The sequence below is a fragment of the Coccinella septempunctata genome, chromosome 2 (assembly GCF_907165205.1).
Source record: "Coccinella septempunctata chromosome 2, icCocSept1.1, whole genome shotgun sequence".
Classification (NCBI taxonomy): Eukaryota; Metazoa; Arthropoda; class Insecta; order Coleoptera; family Coccinellidae; genus Coccinella; species Coccinella septempunctata.
In genome coordinates, this window is record NC_058190.1 from 21,504,589 (window position 1) to 21,517,949 (window position 13,361).

The 13,361-nt window shown below is 37.1% G+C and overlaps 1 protein-coding gene across 2 annotated transcripts in view; it reads left to right on the plus strand.

The window, feature by feature from the left end:
* LOC123307574 (tRNA pseudouridine synthase Pus10) overlaps positions 1–13,361 on the plus strand; it is a 75,111-nt gene that overhangs the window by 22,653 nt on the left and 39,097 nt on the right. The window contains exons 1-2 of one of the 2 annotated variants that reach the window (XM_044889939.1): positions 3,438–3,512; positions 3,594–3,964. In XM_044889939.1, coding sequence (XP_044745874.1) covers positions 3,601–3,964 — 364 coding nt within the window. In that variant the 5' untranslated portion in view covers positions 3,438–3,512; positions 3,594–3,600. Of the gene's footprint in view, positions 1–3,437; positions 3,513–3,593; positions 3,965–13,361 lie in introns of those variants that run through there. The other variant, XM_044889938.1, reaches the window with a different exon arrangement.

Here is a 13,361-nt window from a genome sequence, read left to right on the forward strand (position 1 = left end):
GTTAGGTTAGGTTAGGTTAGGTTAGGTTAGGTCCCTTGCTCGAAAGTGCTGTGCCTCAAGACTTGGTTATTCTGCCTTTCCTAGTTTATAGTAAGCTTTCATATTGAGAAAGGCATAGAAAAAGGCTCTCCTACTGATCTACTGTCTACTCTATCATAGATATTCACTATCCTACTCAATGTTTGTTGCTAGCAACGCAATATTTGTAAATCTAATATAACTACGCCCCTACATTGCATAAGCTTCGAAATAGTTATCGTGCTGGGTTAATATACAGATTGTTAATGTTAGATATCAAATGACCATAAGTGTGTAGAACAAGCAAAAACATTCATCCGACAGGGATGATGAAAGGGGTTATATTGGTTAGTTTTTATCTCTTTTACTTAATGATGTTGTCCTGCCTTTCCAAAAATGCTATAGTGTTAGCCAGCGTTGGGTTGTCCAATGAGACCCACAGTGACTGAACAGATGCATCGTACTGTTGCATTATTTCTCGCAGCATCGTGCCCTGTGACAAAGGTGGCGAGAACAATCGATAACGATTGACTTGGCGGAGAAAGTGGGTCGCCATGTCTCCGTCCTGTGTAGCTTGGTACTCCCTCATGCCTAGGCGCCGTCGTTCTTCATGTTGTTGATCCACAGACCAGAAAGCAGCTAAGAACTCCCCTTTGAAATCGTCATCGGTGGACCAACCATCGGACTGGAATTCCATCCAGTCTTTTGCAGAACCGCGTAACCTGGATTTGGCAAGGTTTAGATGGTCCGACTTCGGAGTATGAGTCAAGCTGAAGTGATCCTCTGACGCCTTAGAGAACCTCGTTGGATGATCTCGCACAGCATTCCGATAAGTAGGAGCCTCAGAATTAGAAGCGCTGCACATCGCTATTAAAGACAGCGTCGCCCCCTGCCACTCTGCCACGCATTCAAGGATGGTCCCAGGGGTTGAGGGACAGCACCAGGGTTGTCACGACCACAAGTCGATCGTGATTCCGTAGGGTAGGTCCTCAGAATGGGTGGTGCACCCACAGCTCTGTCCAAGACAGGCGAAGGAGATTCCGAAGTGTCTGAAGCTGTAGGCGTCAAAAGTTCTCGGATCGTTCGCAGCTCGCCAGCTAGAGATTGAAGAACCTGGGTGTGCTGGTTCTGAAGTTCACGTTGTCGCTGGACTTCCTCCACAATGGCTCTCACTTCGCCCCTAGTCGCTAGCCCACTCTGGTCTGAGTTAGCATCTTCCATCTTGCGAATGAATCTGTACAATAAAGGGGTTAACGGCAGTTAAATAATTTAAACAAAGTTCAAAATGTTGAGAATGCAAGAAAAAAAAAGAACCAACAATTAAAATATCTATTGAGTCTCTCAACCTCCACTTTCTACTTTCATTACAAGGATCCTGGTCACGGCACCACTCTGTACTGTCCTGGCCTTAAATTACCTTGCGCTGGTCAGTGATGCTTGTAGAATTCTTTTTACTTCGAAGGTACTTACGAATGACAGCACTTTAAAGACACCTTACTACTCTATGGCCAAAATTCGTGATCGTCTGGTTGTGGTAGGACTCCACATTACGTAGGCAACCCAAAGTACTTACCCTGATTACTAATAGAAAAATTGACGGGAGGTTGGGAGATTCGAAAGAAAACAACACATTTAAACCCAAACAAGAAACGTTTATTTCGGGTTTCATTGGAGACGATTTCCAATGTCATAGCTCTAGGGCGCAGCAGAGGGGAGGAAAAAGAGCTGCGAGAAAACCTCCCCTTAGAACAGCAACAACTACATAGTCTACCATACAGGTATGATTTTACGTAGCTACGGCAACAGGTTCAACTGACGAGAGAAAATCTCATGTGAAATGCACACTTGGTGGAATCAGTTACATCTACAGCTATCAGCTCCTTAATGATGACTCTAAACCGATATTTCAGTGAGATGAGTTACGTTCAGCATACAACAGTTCTGAATTGGGTAGGGTTCAGTCAGGGGGTTGTTGGAAGGATTAGACTCAGATGCAAGGGCATCCAGCCTAAAGGGTTGGAGACGCAGTTACAACGGTACCCGGCCTCAGGGGAGAGAGACGCAGCTGCAAGGGCATCCGGCCTCAGAAATCGACGCAGATACAACGGTACCCGGCCTAAAGGGTTAGAGACGCAGTTACAACGGTACCCGGCCTCAGGGGAGAGAGACGCAGCTGCAAGGGCATCCGGCCTCAGAAATCGACGCAGATACGAGGGTATCCGGCCTGCGGGATACTAGGAAGGGCAAAATCCACAAAAGTTGTATGTTTGTCCCGTAACACAAATATGAATTATTTCCGCTCTTGGCTATCACGTTCAAATATGTCCTGTATTGACCAACTCCACCAGTGGAGAGAAAAATAATAATAATAAAAGAAAAGGAAAAATGATAAGTAAGGGTCCTTAATGCAATTACAGTATTTACCCTGTTGGTCGTACCTAAGTAATCGAATCATTGGCTTGGCTTGGGGACGTTTCAGTGACATTTACAAGTATTCATAAAATAAGCAAAAAAAAATATGTAGAAATTAAGAAATTAATATTATAAATATTATATAACACAAGCGCATCCACCATGAAACAAGTTTATTAGAATAACTAGCCCTCAAATCATAAATGGAATAGAATTGGAAGCAGAAAGGGGTAGCGTACAAAATGGCGTCTGGCATCCCTATGACCTGTTCAAAAGAAGAAAAACTCAGAAAGTAGGTTTTTATCTAGAATAAAGAAAATGAGTTATATTGTGTGTGAAGCACATAAATTAGAGACGGACGGAATTGGCCCTCGAGTCATTAACGAAATACTTTAACAATGAAAACTAATATGATGCATCAAGTACCCAAAACCGCATATTCGCAATAAAACCTTCAAATTAATAATATAAGAAACGGTAGTAATGAAATGAGTGGTAACTTACGTATGGAATTCACTGAACAAAATAAAGAAAAAAACAAGCTTTGTCTTACTCAAAAATTCACTCTAGGAAAAAAAAACTAACTAACAGGAAAAACCGGTTTAACTCGTTTCAAGAAAGGACGCTTAAATGAATCCCTTCTTCATTAGGAATTTCTTGCCTTTTCGATCTCAAGTACCTACTTGAAAAAGAGCGTCTTCCAGAGGGCTCTTAACGCTTGCGCCATCTCCCCTTACAATTCAACAGCTAGTACAGAAAACCTTGTCTAACCTTTCATTTCTTACTGGTGGTCTTTGATAAAGTCCACTAGAGGGCAGTCGTTATGTCATTATAAAAAAAAAAAGCAGTCCACTACAAGACACTTTCAATTTTCATCAGAGATATAGAAGATTTTCATCTCTGATTTTCATGGGGGTATTGCTCAGTCCATTCAATATCAATGAGAAATAAAAAAAACATAGATCAACTTTGAAAGTTTTCTATGATTATAACCTAAAAATTAAACATAACATAACCTCAATGTTTCCGTACTCTGCAAGTGTTTGCACAGCTTTTATTTTAGAGTAGTAACAGAATCTCTGGTAATAATCAGAGTATTAGTTTTCACAAATAGGACATTTGTACATTGTAATTGCCAGTAAAGTAATTTAGTTTTTTGACAGAGTTATTATGACTAGGAATATGGGTGATGTGCTATTGGAATTGAAGCGAATTGGATGTTGTAGTCGCTGCTGTTTACGTTTTTTGGGAGAAAAATTTTCTAATTTTGAAGAACCGGAGAAATCCTTAAAAGATTTAATGCCATCGTTGGAGGTAGAAGACATAAAAATTCAGTGTTCTCCATGTATTGCTTGTTTAGGTCTTTTAGAGAATACTGTTTTAGAGCAATTGTTCAGGCTCTCTTGTTGGCACGATATCAAAGATCATGAAACTGATGTATATAAAATAAACTTCCATCTACCACCGAACATAGCTATAAGAGAGAAAGCTATACAATTACATATCAAGCAGAAATTTGGGGACTTTTTTAAAGGTGAGAATACTTTTAATTATATATCTAAGCAAAACTGAGGATGAAATGTATATTACACCTTACCTTCAACAATGCACTTTACATTTTGGCCAGTGAAAACACATTTGACAATGAAATGGCGGTGAGAACGTATTTTCAATACCAAAAAACTGTTATGTGTTTTATACTTGACGGGCGCGAGATTCGAATTCTATTCCTTGTATTGAATTTAAAAATCGACTTTGTTGTGACCAGGAAATGAACATCCTGAATGACAAAACAAAAGTATGTTTTTGTTTCATGACCAGGATGTTAGTTTTCATCTGAACATTGTTTAGAATTTATTTGCAATTTATGAAAAATTCACAAAAATTTGAAATTATGGACATCAAATAGAGCTTTGACTAGTACACAAGAGTATATGGTGATCTGCTATACTTATGTCAAAGGTGTTATTTCTGTGCAATACATTGTTCAATTTATATCAGAAATCAATATGAACCAATATTCAATATACCATCATAGCATATACACATTTCCTTTACTTACATATTTCTTACAGAATTTTCAGAACCACAATAAAAAAAAACCTTACAGAGGAATACAAGACCTGTATGTTAGCTCGTCAGGAAATTTTCCTTATGCTTTTTTTATGATTTCCTTATGGTATTGGTCTCTTTATGACACAATATACAAATTGATAAATGAATGAACTGAACATGTACAGCAGGTTTCATAAAACTTTGACTTTCCAAACGACAATTTGACAGTTAGTCGATTCCCAAAACGAAATCAAGAAAACCTTTGCATTTCTGAATATATTGTAGGAGTACCAATTGAGAGTCTTTGAATGGACGTATAAAAGTCATAAATTCCCCTAAATGGGCCCCTCATTCAAGGTATGCTTCCTGCATACAGCAACTTACGTGGAAGAACAGTTCTCAATTTACTTGCAGTAACATGTTCACTGAACATGGTGTAGTGTTTGCTCAAGTCATTGTCCTTACGCCCTGAAAATTTTAACCACTTCAGAGCACTGAAAATAAAAATCAATAAATGACCGAGTGACATGTTACCAGTTTTAATACATTTCCATTTTTCTTATTGAAGTAAAATTCCATTTTATTTGAACCATAATTCTTCACCTTGCAATAATTTTCGAACGATATTTAGAGGTTTTCACCAAGAAATTAGAGAAAACATCCAATAATCAGCAACTAAAACTAGCCAGATAAACAAAAGGTGGTCTAGAATCAAAACATTTTAAACCCTTTTGATCAAATTGGCCATCTAAAATCTTATAAAATTTCATATATTTCTGCAAATGGCCCTCGAATTAATATTTTAACCAGTTTTAGAGTCTTAGAAACACATTTGAAACACAGATGGCGCTCATATCACTTACGTCGCTTCGATTTCCATCTTTCTACTCTATAGGGCCTGTTCCGATATTGCTGGTTTTACTGGCCAGCAATCGAATAACAATAGAACTCGAACGACTGGGCCAATAGGCATCGTCTCTGAAATACTGACAGTACTGTTCAGGAATATCGGAACAGACGGATAATCTTTGGTAACAATCAAAGATGTCATGTTTATGACAAGTGTCATAAACCGACATTTTCGTACTATACCGAGTGAAATGTGTCAAATTTCCATGGCCAACCGAGTGCTAAAATAAAAGTGTATATAGTATACTCCAAATAATGAAACTTCAGATTCGCCCACGAAGTCATACCTTAAAACAACTGAATTCTCGAACGTTCAAGCTTCGAATGAGATAAAATTGTTATGCCAAACTATTTCATGAACTATAAAATCAGTGAATACAGGGACACAGGAGAAAATTCTTGCAAGTCAAACTCTCGATAAGGACTTTCCAATTTTGATGGCAATCCTGAAGATTGACCACTTTCTACCAACAATTTCAAAAAAAGTTCCACAATGTGCCAGTACAGCGAAGATGAAATTATGGTGTCTGAGAGGAACAGCAAAATCTTCTGTTTCTGCCATGATGATGACGAGTAAAAATCTCCAGCTCATCATGAAAACTCTACAGATATGATTTGGTCGACCAGAAGTGATAATATACATATTTTATCTCATGAAAGTACTTGATGTCGACAGACTGATATAAGTACTTTTCGAACGGAGTGAATTATCTTGCAGCAACAATGAAATCACTTTATAATTATGAACATTACTATAACCCTCAACTTCTGAAAGAATTAGTGGATACACACATCCTTAAGAGTCTTGCCCCCCATAGGTTTCTCAAGAAATAAACAATATATGTTCTGGAGATGAGATGAATATTTTCCTCTATTTCATCGGCGATGTATTTGATAGAAAATCTTTGTTACTCTTTGCTTTATGCAGGATGAGACAAATGAAATGATGAGGAAAAATGAGAAAAAATCTAAATTTATCGATTAATTATTTTTGATTAATTATAGTTATTCCATAACTGAATCCCAAATTCAATACTCCGTATTGCCACCACTTCTTTTTCAATCATCTCCGCAATACGCTTAGGCAGCTCACTAATCAAGTCATTAATGAAATTTTCAGGCATATCGTTCCATTCTTCATGAAGAGCTAAACTAAATTCCTGAAAAGTTGAAGTTTGGTTTTGGTGATTGGATATTGCTCTCCCTATGTAAGTAATACTATACATGCTCAATTGAATTCATGTCCAGTGAGTTTGCCGTCCAGTTCATTCTCTAGATATTATTCTCTTGAAGAATGTGTTGAACCTTTCGTGTGCGGCAGTTATCATTCTGATGAAATTATCCCCAAATTCGTTTCGCAGAGGAACAATGATTGTTTCGATGATGTTTTTCACGTAGATGGAACCGGTTATTGTTCGTTCAACGATAATAAGAGGGTTACGACTACCGAACATTATACCCCCCTAGCACATTATTGATCTGCCTTGAAAGGGCACAAATTCCTGGGCGAAATTGAGTCTATGTAATCTGCCTGGACCTATCCAAACCCTTTCTCGTCGCCTATCACTTTGTAAACCGAATCGTGACTCGTCCGAAAAAAAGAACGTTGCGCCATTGTGGTAAAGGCCAGTCTTGGTGGTGTTCTGCCCATTGTCGACGAGTAGCTCTATGTCCAGGTTCCAGGTTGGAGGTCTTCTTGCCCTTGAATTTGAGGAATGCATCCGTCTCCTTATGGTACTGGTTTAGACTACGCGTCTATAGATCCTCAAAAAATGACTTCGAAGGGTTTTTACAGATACAGATACGATTCCTTCGAGTAAAATTTGCGATATAATGTGGTCTCCCCTTGCAGGTGTTAATCTGTGTCGACCAGGCACTGGTCTCCGAGCAACACTGTCGGTTTCCAGGAAAACAGCCACTATTAGTCCGAGAGCTGGCGACGAAATTAGGCAAGAATTTTGTAATGGCTCATAATTAAATATAAATACTTAGTATTGTGGGTGTACATTAGTCAGCACCCACTCTCAAGGCCACACCTACCGGCGACGCGCTTCGATGTAAGAATATAAAATTACAACATACTCTACAAGTATTTTGTAATATTTGAAGTCACTTAACTAGTTTATAGAACAGAAAACTTGAGAAAGTGATCAGACCTCATTTTAGTTGAAACGGGGTGTCAGTACACCACAGCAGTTGCTGCCTCAAAGATGTCGTTTCAAGAGATTTGTTATGGCTGAAAATGCATTTATTGCTCGAATATCATGTATTATTTGAGAATAAAATAGTCGGACCACATATCAATAGAACAGAGGCAGTCAGCAGTAACCCAAAGTAGGGATATTGTTATTTTACATAAATCAAAGAACGTCGCCGCCAGATGTTCCACTACCTGACCTTGAGAGAGGGTGCTGACTCTGTGCACCACCAAAACTAACTAATTTTTAAATATGAGCCATTACAAAACTCTTACCGATTTTCGTCGCCAGCTCTCTGACTATATGCGCCTTACTAAAGTCCGTGGAATATTCAAACGTTGCGCAATCTAGGGATTCAGCAAAGTTTCTTGATGTAGGGCTACTATTCTTGCCGGTCAAACTGAGAAATTGGATGTCCAGGCATTTTCTACAGACTATTCCCAATATTACAACTCTTGTTATTCGCTGAAAACTGATTAACTTGTGTTCTCCCGAACAAGAAACATATTTTGCTGGTTTTTTGCTTTCATTTAAATGTTAGATAGTGAAGATTCGACACACAAAAAATTGTCATGTTACATTCAATAAGTTGAGAGTTGATAGGGGGGGGGGTCAAGACTTCTGACGATGTGTGTAAATACCAGATAGTTTGAAACTTAAGCGGGGTGAAACTGTGTTACTCAACCACGGATTGTTAATATGAAAAAGTTTTCCCTTTGGATAAGTGATATAGAAAATGCGGCTACTTATGTGACAACATCATGCAAAAAATACCAAGGACGAAAAGCAGACGTTGTTTTGAATTCAACTACATAAGAAAAATTTTCGATGGCAGGTGAAAAGGAACGTACTTGTACATACTGTGACAAAAAATTCCATTCTGTATGTACATGCGACAAACTAAAAGCTGATTACATTGATACAAGATGGTCCACAATTCAAGTGCAAATCTAGAAAAGAATGTGGTGTAAATGGTTGCAAGTTTGGACATCACCCTCTTGTCCATAAGACAACCAGTACCACAAACATTGGAAGTAATACTGAAAGTAGAACTCCCCATTCTTCTTCTTCAGTCCAAAGCGTCTGTACTGTCCAACAGGAAGAAATGAGTGTTCTGTTACGAGTCATTCCTGTCAATATTCACGGACCAAACGGTAAACTCCGGGTGTTATACTGAAAGGTTCTATGTCGATGATTACTGCAATTCGAAGCATACAGAGGAAGAAGTTTTGCAGATGATAAATAATGTTTAAATGGTTATGCAGATAGGAGGTGTCGAGGTCGTTAATTGGATGTCAAATTATCAAATGATAAGGAAACAGATTCAACAAAGAATTTTGAATGGGATTCATCAACAAAAAGAATTTTGGTTATTCTTTGGGATCGTCAAACCGACATATTCAAGTTGAAACTGAAGCTGAATTAAACCAATTTCACGAACCTCACAAAAAGAAAAATGCTAAAGTTTGTCGTGACAGTGTTCGATCCTCTTGGGCTACTGATATGATCCTCCTACAAGAAATGTGGAGAAGAGGAATTGAATGGGATGACTCGTTGCCCAACTCACATGGTACGTTTTTGGAAGATATGGCTCTCAGATTTGAAAAATTTTTCTGACGTTAGGGGAGTAAAAAGGGGCAAGTTGAGCTTCACAAAAAGTACTTCCTAAAAGAATGACAAGTTTGAAGTATAAAAACCATTTTCAAAAATCCTAATCTGTAATATTGATGCCTGTTTTCACTAACGATCCCTAAATTTTAAGGAATACCTAAGCCCATTTAAATGACTCCTAACTACAATTTAGTTTTCACCAACGGTTAGGGAAATCTTAGGTGCTCGGGGACACCCTAAATTATAAATGCCCGAAAATCGTTCCCCTACCGAATCCTTAATAAAGTGACAGCGGATTTCGACATATCTACAATACGCAAAAAGAATTTTTTTCGAGAAATAAATAAGTGTTAGTAGTGAATTTGTGGAAGGTATCGCTACTTCGAAAACCCAATCATCAAATTTTGATTTGTTGTGGTTTGGGATTTTGTGTCTTCATTTGGAGACACGGTTGTTTGGGGAGTTAGATTGAACTAAAAACCGCTCCACAGTGATTACTTCTAAACACCAATTTAACACCAATAAATGAACAATAATAATTGAGAGCTTTCATGAGTAGAAATCGCTCGAATACCATAAAGAAGAGCTTTTCTTAGGAATTAATATATGAATAGAAGCAGTTGTGTTGAAATTATGTGAAAAATTTTGAACATATACAATGGAAGTTTATGAAAAAATGCAGACATGTTGGAATTTGGTGATTCTTTATATCTCGCGGAGAATGTTCGGTGGCACGATATAGAATGATTTGTAACACTACCAACTCCTTGGGAATATTCCATTTGGATTTATGTTTCTGTCCTTAGGAGTATTAAAAAAAAAAACTAGTATAAATGAATATTTCTTCCTACAGAAAGTTAGTTGAGTACAGTATTATCAATAGGATATTGAATATTTGGGAAATAAATGTTGAACAATATATAGAAATAAGAATTTTTTATTGATAGAGTAGTGAAAGTTGGAAATTTCAATCGACATTAACACTTCACATAAAAACTCTTCAACTATATTGTTGAAATATGCTTCAATAGTATTTCTCAATATAGCATTCCATCCATGAAAAAATGTACCACTTTTTTCCATTCTCATCGGTCAAACATCACATGAAAACATAAGAAAATTCTGGATTACATCTTCTCTAGTTCTCTTCTCACAAATCTTTTCATTTTGAATATTTCCTATAAATTCTTTTTAGATTTATTTATACCTAAAGAAGCAACCCCGTCTGAACTAACTTCCACTTCATCAAGATTCTGCCAAGAAGTAGATTAGAGGGAATTTGGTATTTTCTCTTCACAAACAAATATTTTCAAAGTCAATCTATTATTATCTTTTCGAAATATTGTCGAAATCTTAAAATTGGTACTGTTATAAAACACATTCTTTTTTGAATTATCATAGTCAATCGATGAATATAGTGCAGAAAACAATAAAATATTTTAGTAGAAAATGAAAAGAAATTTGTTTGGAATACATAAATATCGTGCTATTCGGTGAACCATCACGTCTGTCCACCTCGTAGCCAAATTTCATAGCTACGAGCTCGTAGTCATACCCTAAATAAGTATTCCTCAAAAAAGTCTACCTTTGTACGGTGAAAACGAATTTAAGTTGAGGGGAAATTCAGGCCCGGATCTACGATTTTTTCTGACCGGGGCAAAAAATTCATGATGGCGCCCCCCCCCCCCCCTTTGGTTCTTAGGAAACATATCATTGCATATTCGTCATCGCGATTTCAACCCGAGTTATTTTTTTCACTAATTCGAGGTCGTTGATTACGAATATGCAATTAGATTTTTCCTAAAATGAGTACTTTAGGAAAAAAATCACTCTTATTTTTTTCCCATTGTTCCATTAAAAGTTATATTTTTCCCAAAGTACTCATCTTAGGAAAAATCTAATTGTTCATTCGTAATCTTCGACCACGAATTGGTAGAAAAAATGACTCGGTTTGAAATCGTTCGAAAAATAAAAAAGTTTGTTTTCACAAGAATGTCGTTTGCAACCCTCGCTCACCTATCGTTTTTACCCACGCTTTACGAACGAAATTATTCCGAACGAAAATTAATTTTTTCAGCGACATATATCGACCCGGGTCATTTTACTCATTAATTCAAGGTCGTACATCACGACTGTGCAATTTGATTTTTGTAGGATCAGTATTTTGAAAAATAAATCACTTTTAGTGCAAAATTTCGAAGAAATTGGTCAACTTTGAGGAGGTGTAGCAGCAAGAAAAAAAGCACTAGTTATATGCTGATTCTTTTATGATAGATTGTTTTTTTGCGAATAGAAAAAACCACACTTCATTCATCTACCGCTAACGGATTAGATTTTATATAATTTTTCCGCGAAGGTCCAAAATTTCCGATTTTCCATCGACCATTACTTGAAAACTTAATTTTTAAAAAATATCTGTTTGAATATTCGTGTTCTGCGCAGTCGTATCAGTGTACAGTACGAATTTGGTTTCGATGGGAGACCAAAAATATTTTTCAAAAAATTCATACAGTATGGAAAATTTGAAAAATATTCGATCTCTTCCATTTCCACCAATATTGGTGTATTTACTAAATCGAGGGCGTAGATTACGAATATGCGAACAGAATTTTGCTGAAAGGATTAGTTTTTGAGTTATGTTATGGTCCATAAAAATCGGAAATTTTGGCACTTAGTTCAGGATGAAATGGGGATGAGTCGGTAATTCCCCAGGCAAAGAAATTACTGGCTCTATGCTTGCGACACATTGTAGACATATTCTATCTTTTAACCTATTTCACCCAAGTGTGGCGGTCATTCCTAGATGACTAAAATACATATACAGTTAATTGATCCCTCATTGATTTTGAAGATTTCAAATTCGAGCCGAGTTCAACATTCAACCCAGTTTAACCTGTCAAAATAGTACGGAATTGTGAACTCAGCTTGAACTTGAACTGTACAACTGAGCCTTATTCTGATACTGTAGGTGGTTTGTAATATTTTTGTTAAAATAAAAATAGTTTTCTTTTTTTTTGCCTTATTCAGAAAAATGAAAAACAATCATCCTGACTTCAAATAATGAATAATCATAAACTGTTTCGGACTTCTTCGACCTCAGCAGCGTGAGGTCATCAAATAAATGACACTCAAGGACAGATTATGAAAACCGCCAAACATTTCATTAACAATTAATGATTGTTAGTTTTAATGTTTCGGAAAATGAAAGTTCATTATTTTTAACAGGCGTTGAGCAATACAATCTGACTAAATGGACAATTCACGGATAAAAGAATATGTTCTAACTCATGATCCTACTACCATACCTTTATTGTACGATTCCTCTTCTTCTTCTTCTTCTACGGGCTGAGCTGAGGCCTTGTAACCCATTGTTTATCCGCTTGTTGTTGAAGAGACTCAAACTATGAGACACGTTGACAAAAACGCCACAAGTCGACAGAGGGGAGTCTCTCTCACCATAGGAATCGTGGGTGTTGTGTTTTCTAGGTGTCATCCTCAACTCTTTAAGATTGCTGCAGAAGAACAGAATATGTTCAACCGTTTCATCAGTGCCCCTACACCAGCGACACAGGGAACAGCCAGTCATTATATTCCATTATATTTAAGCGTTTATTAAAAAAATGGTCAGTCATTGCTCCATTGCAAGGTTTCCACTTGCTTCTTTCTAATCGTTTCCTAAAATATTATATTCTTTTGAGAAATTGTATCCAGTACCTACATATCATTAGTTGCTATGAGATGCATTCTGGTTTCGGCGTAATGATGTGGACTAAGGACGTTGTTCTGTATATTCGTGTTCTGTGCTGTTCACAATCGCGCAAGTATGGTGTTTACTTTCACATTAATTGAATTCATACACATATATATTATTATGGTCAGTTTTCATATTGTTGTGTGTTGAATATTGAATGAAACATATTCTATTGGAGAAAATTATGTTTTTTTATTTTGCGCCTCCAGATCGCCTGTGGCGACCGCCTACACGCTCTCATCCCGTCTCTCTGCTCGAAGTACCAACAAAAGGCAAGGCACATGAGCAACCAGATGTACTACTAGCTAAGTCTTCTAGTACTGAGGCATTTGATTTCATCCTCAAAGCGGTACCCATATGTAACGACACATCTTTGGTAGAAATAAAAATTTTAGGCACTGCATTTA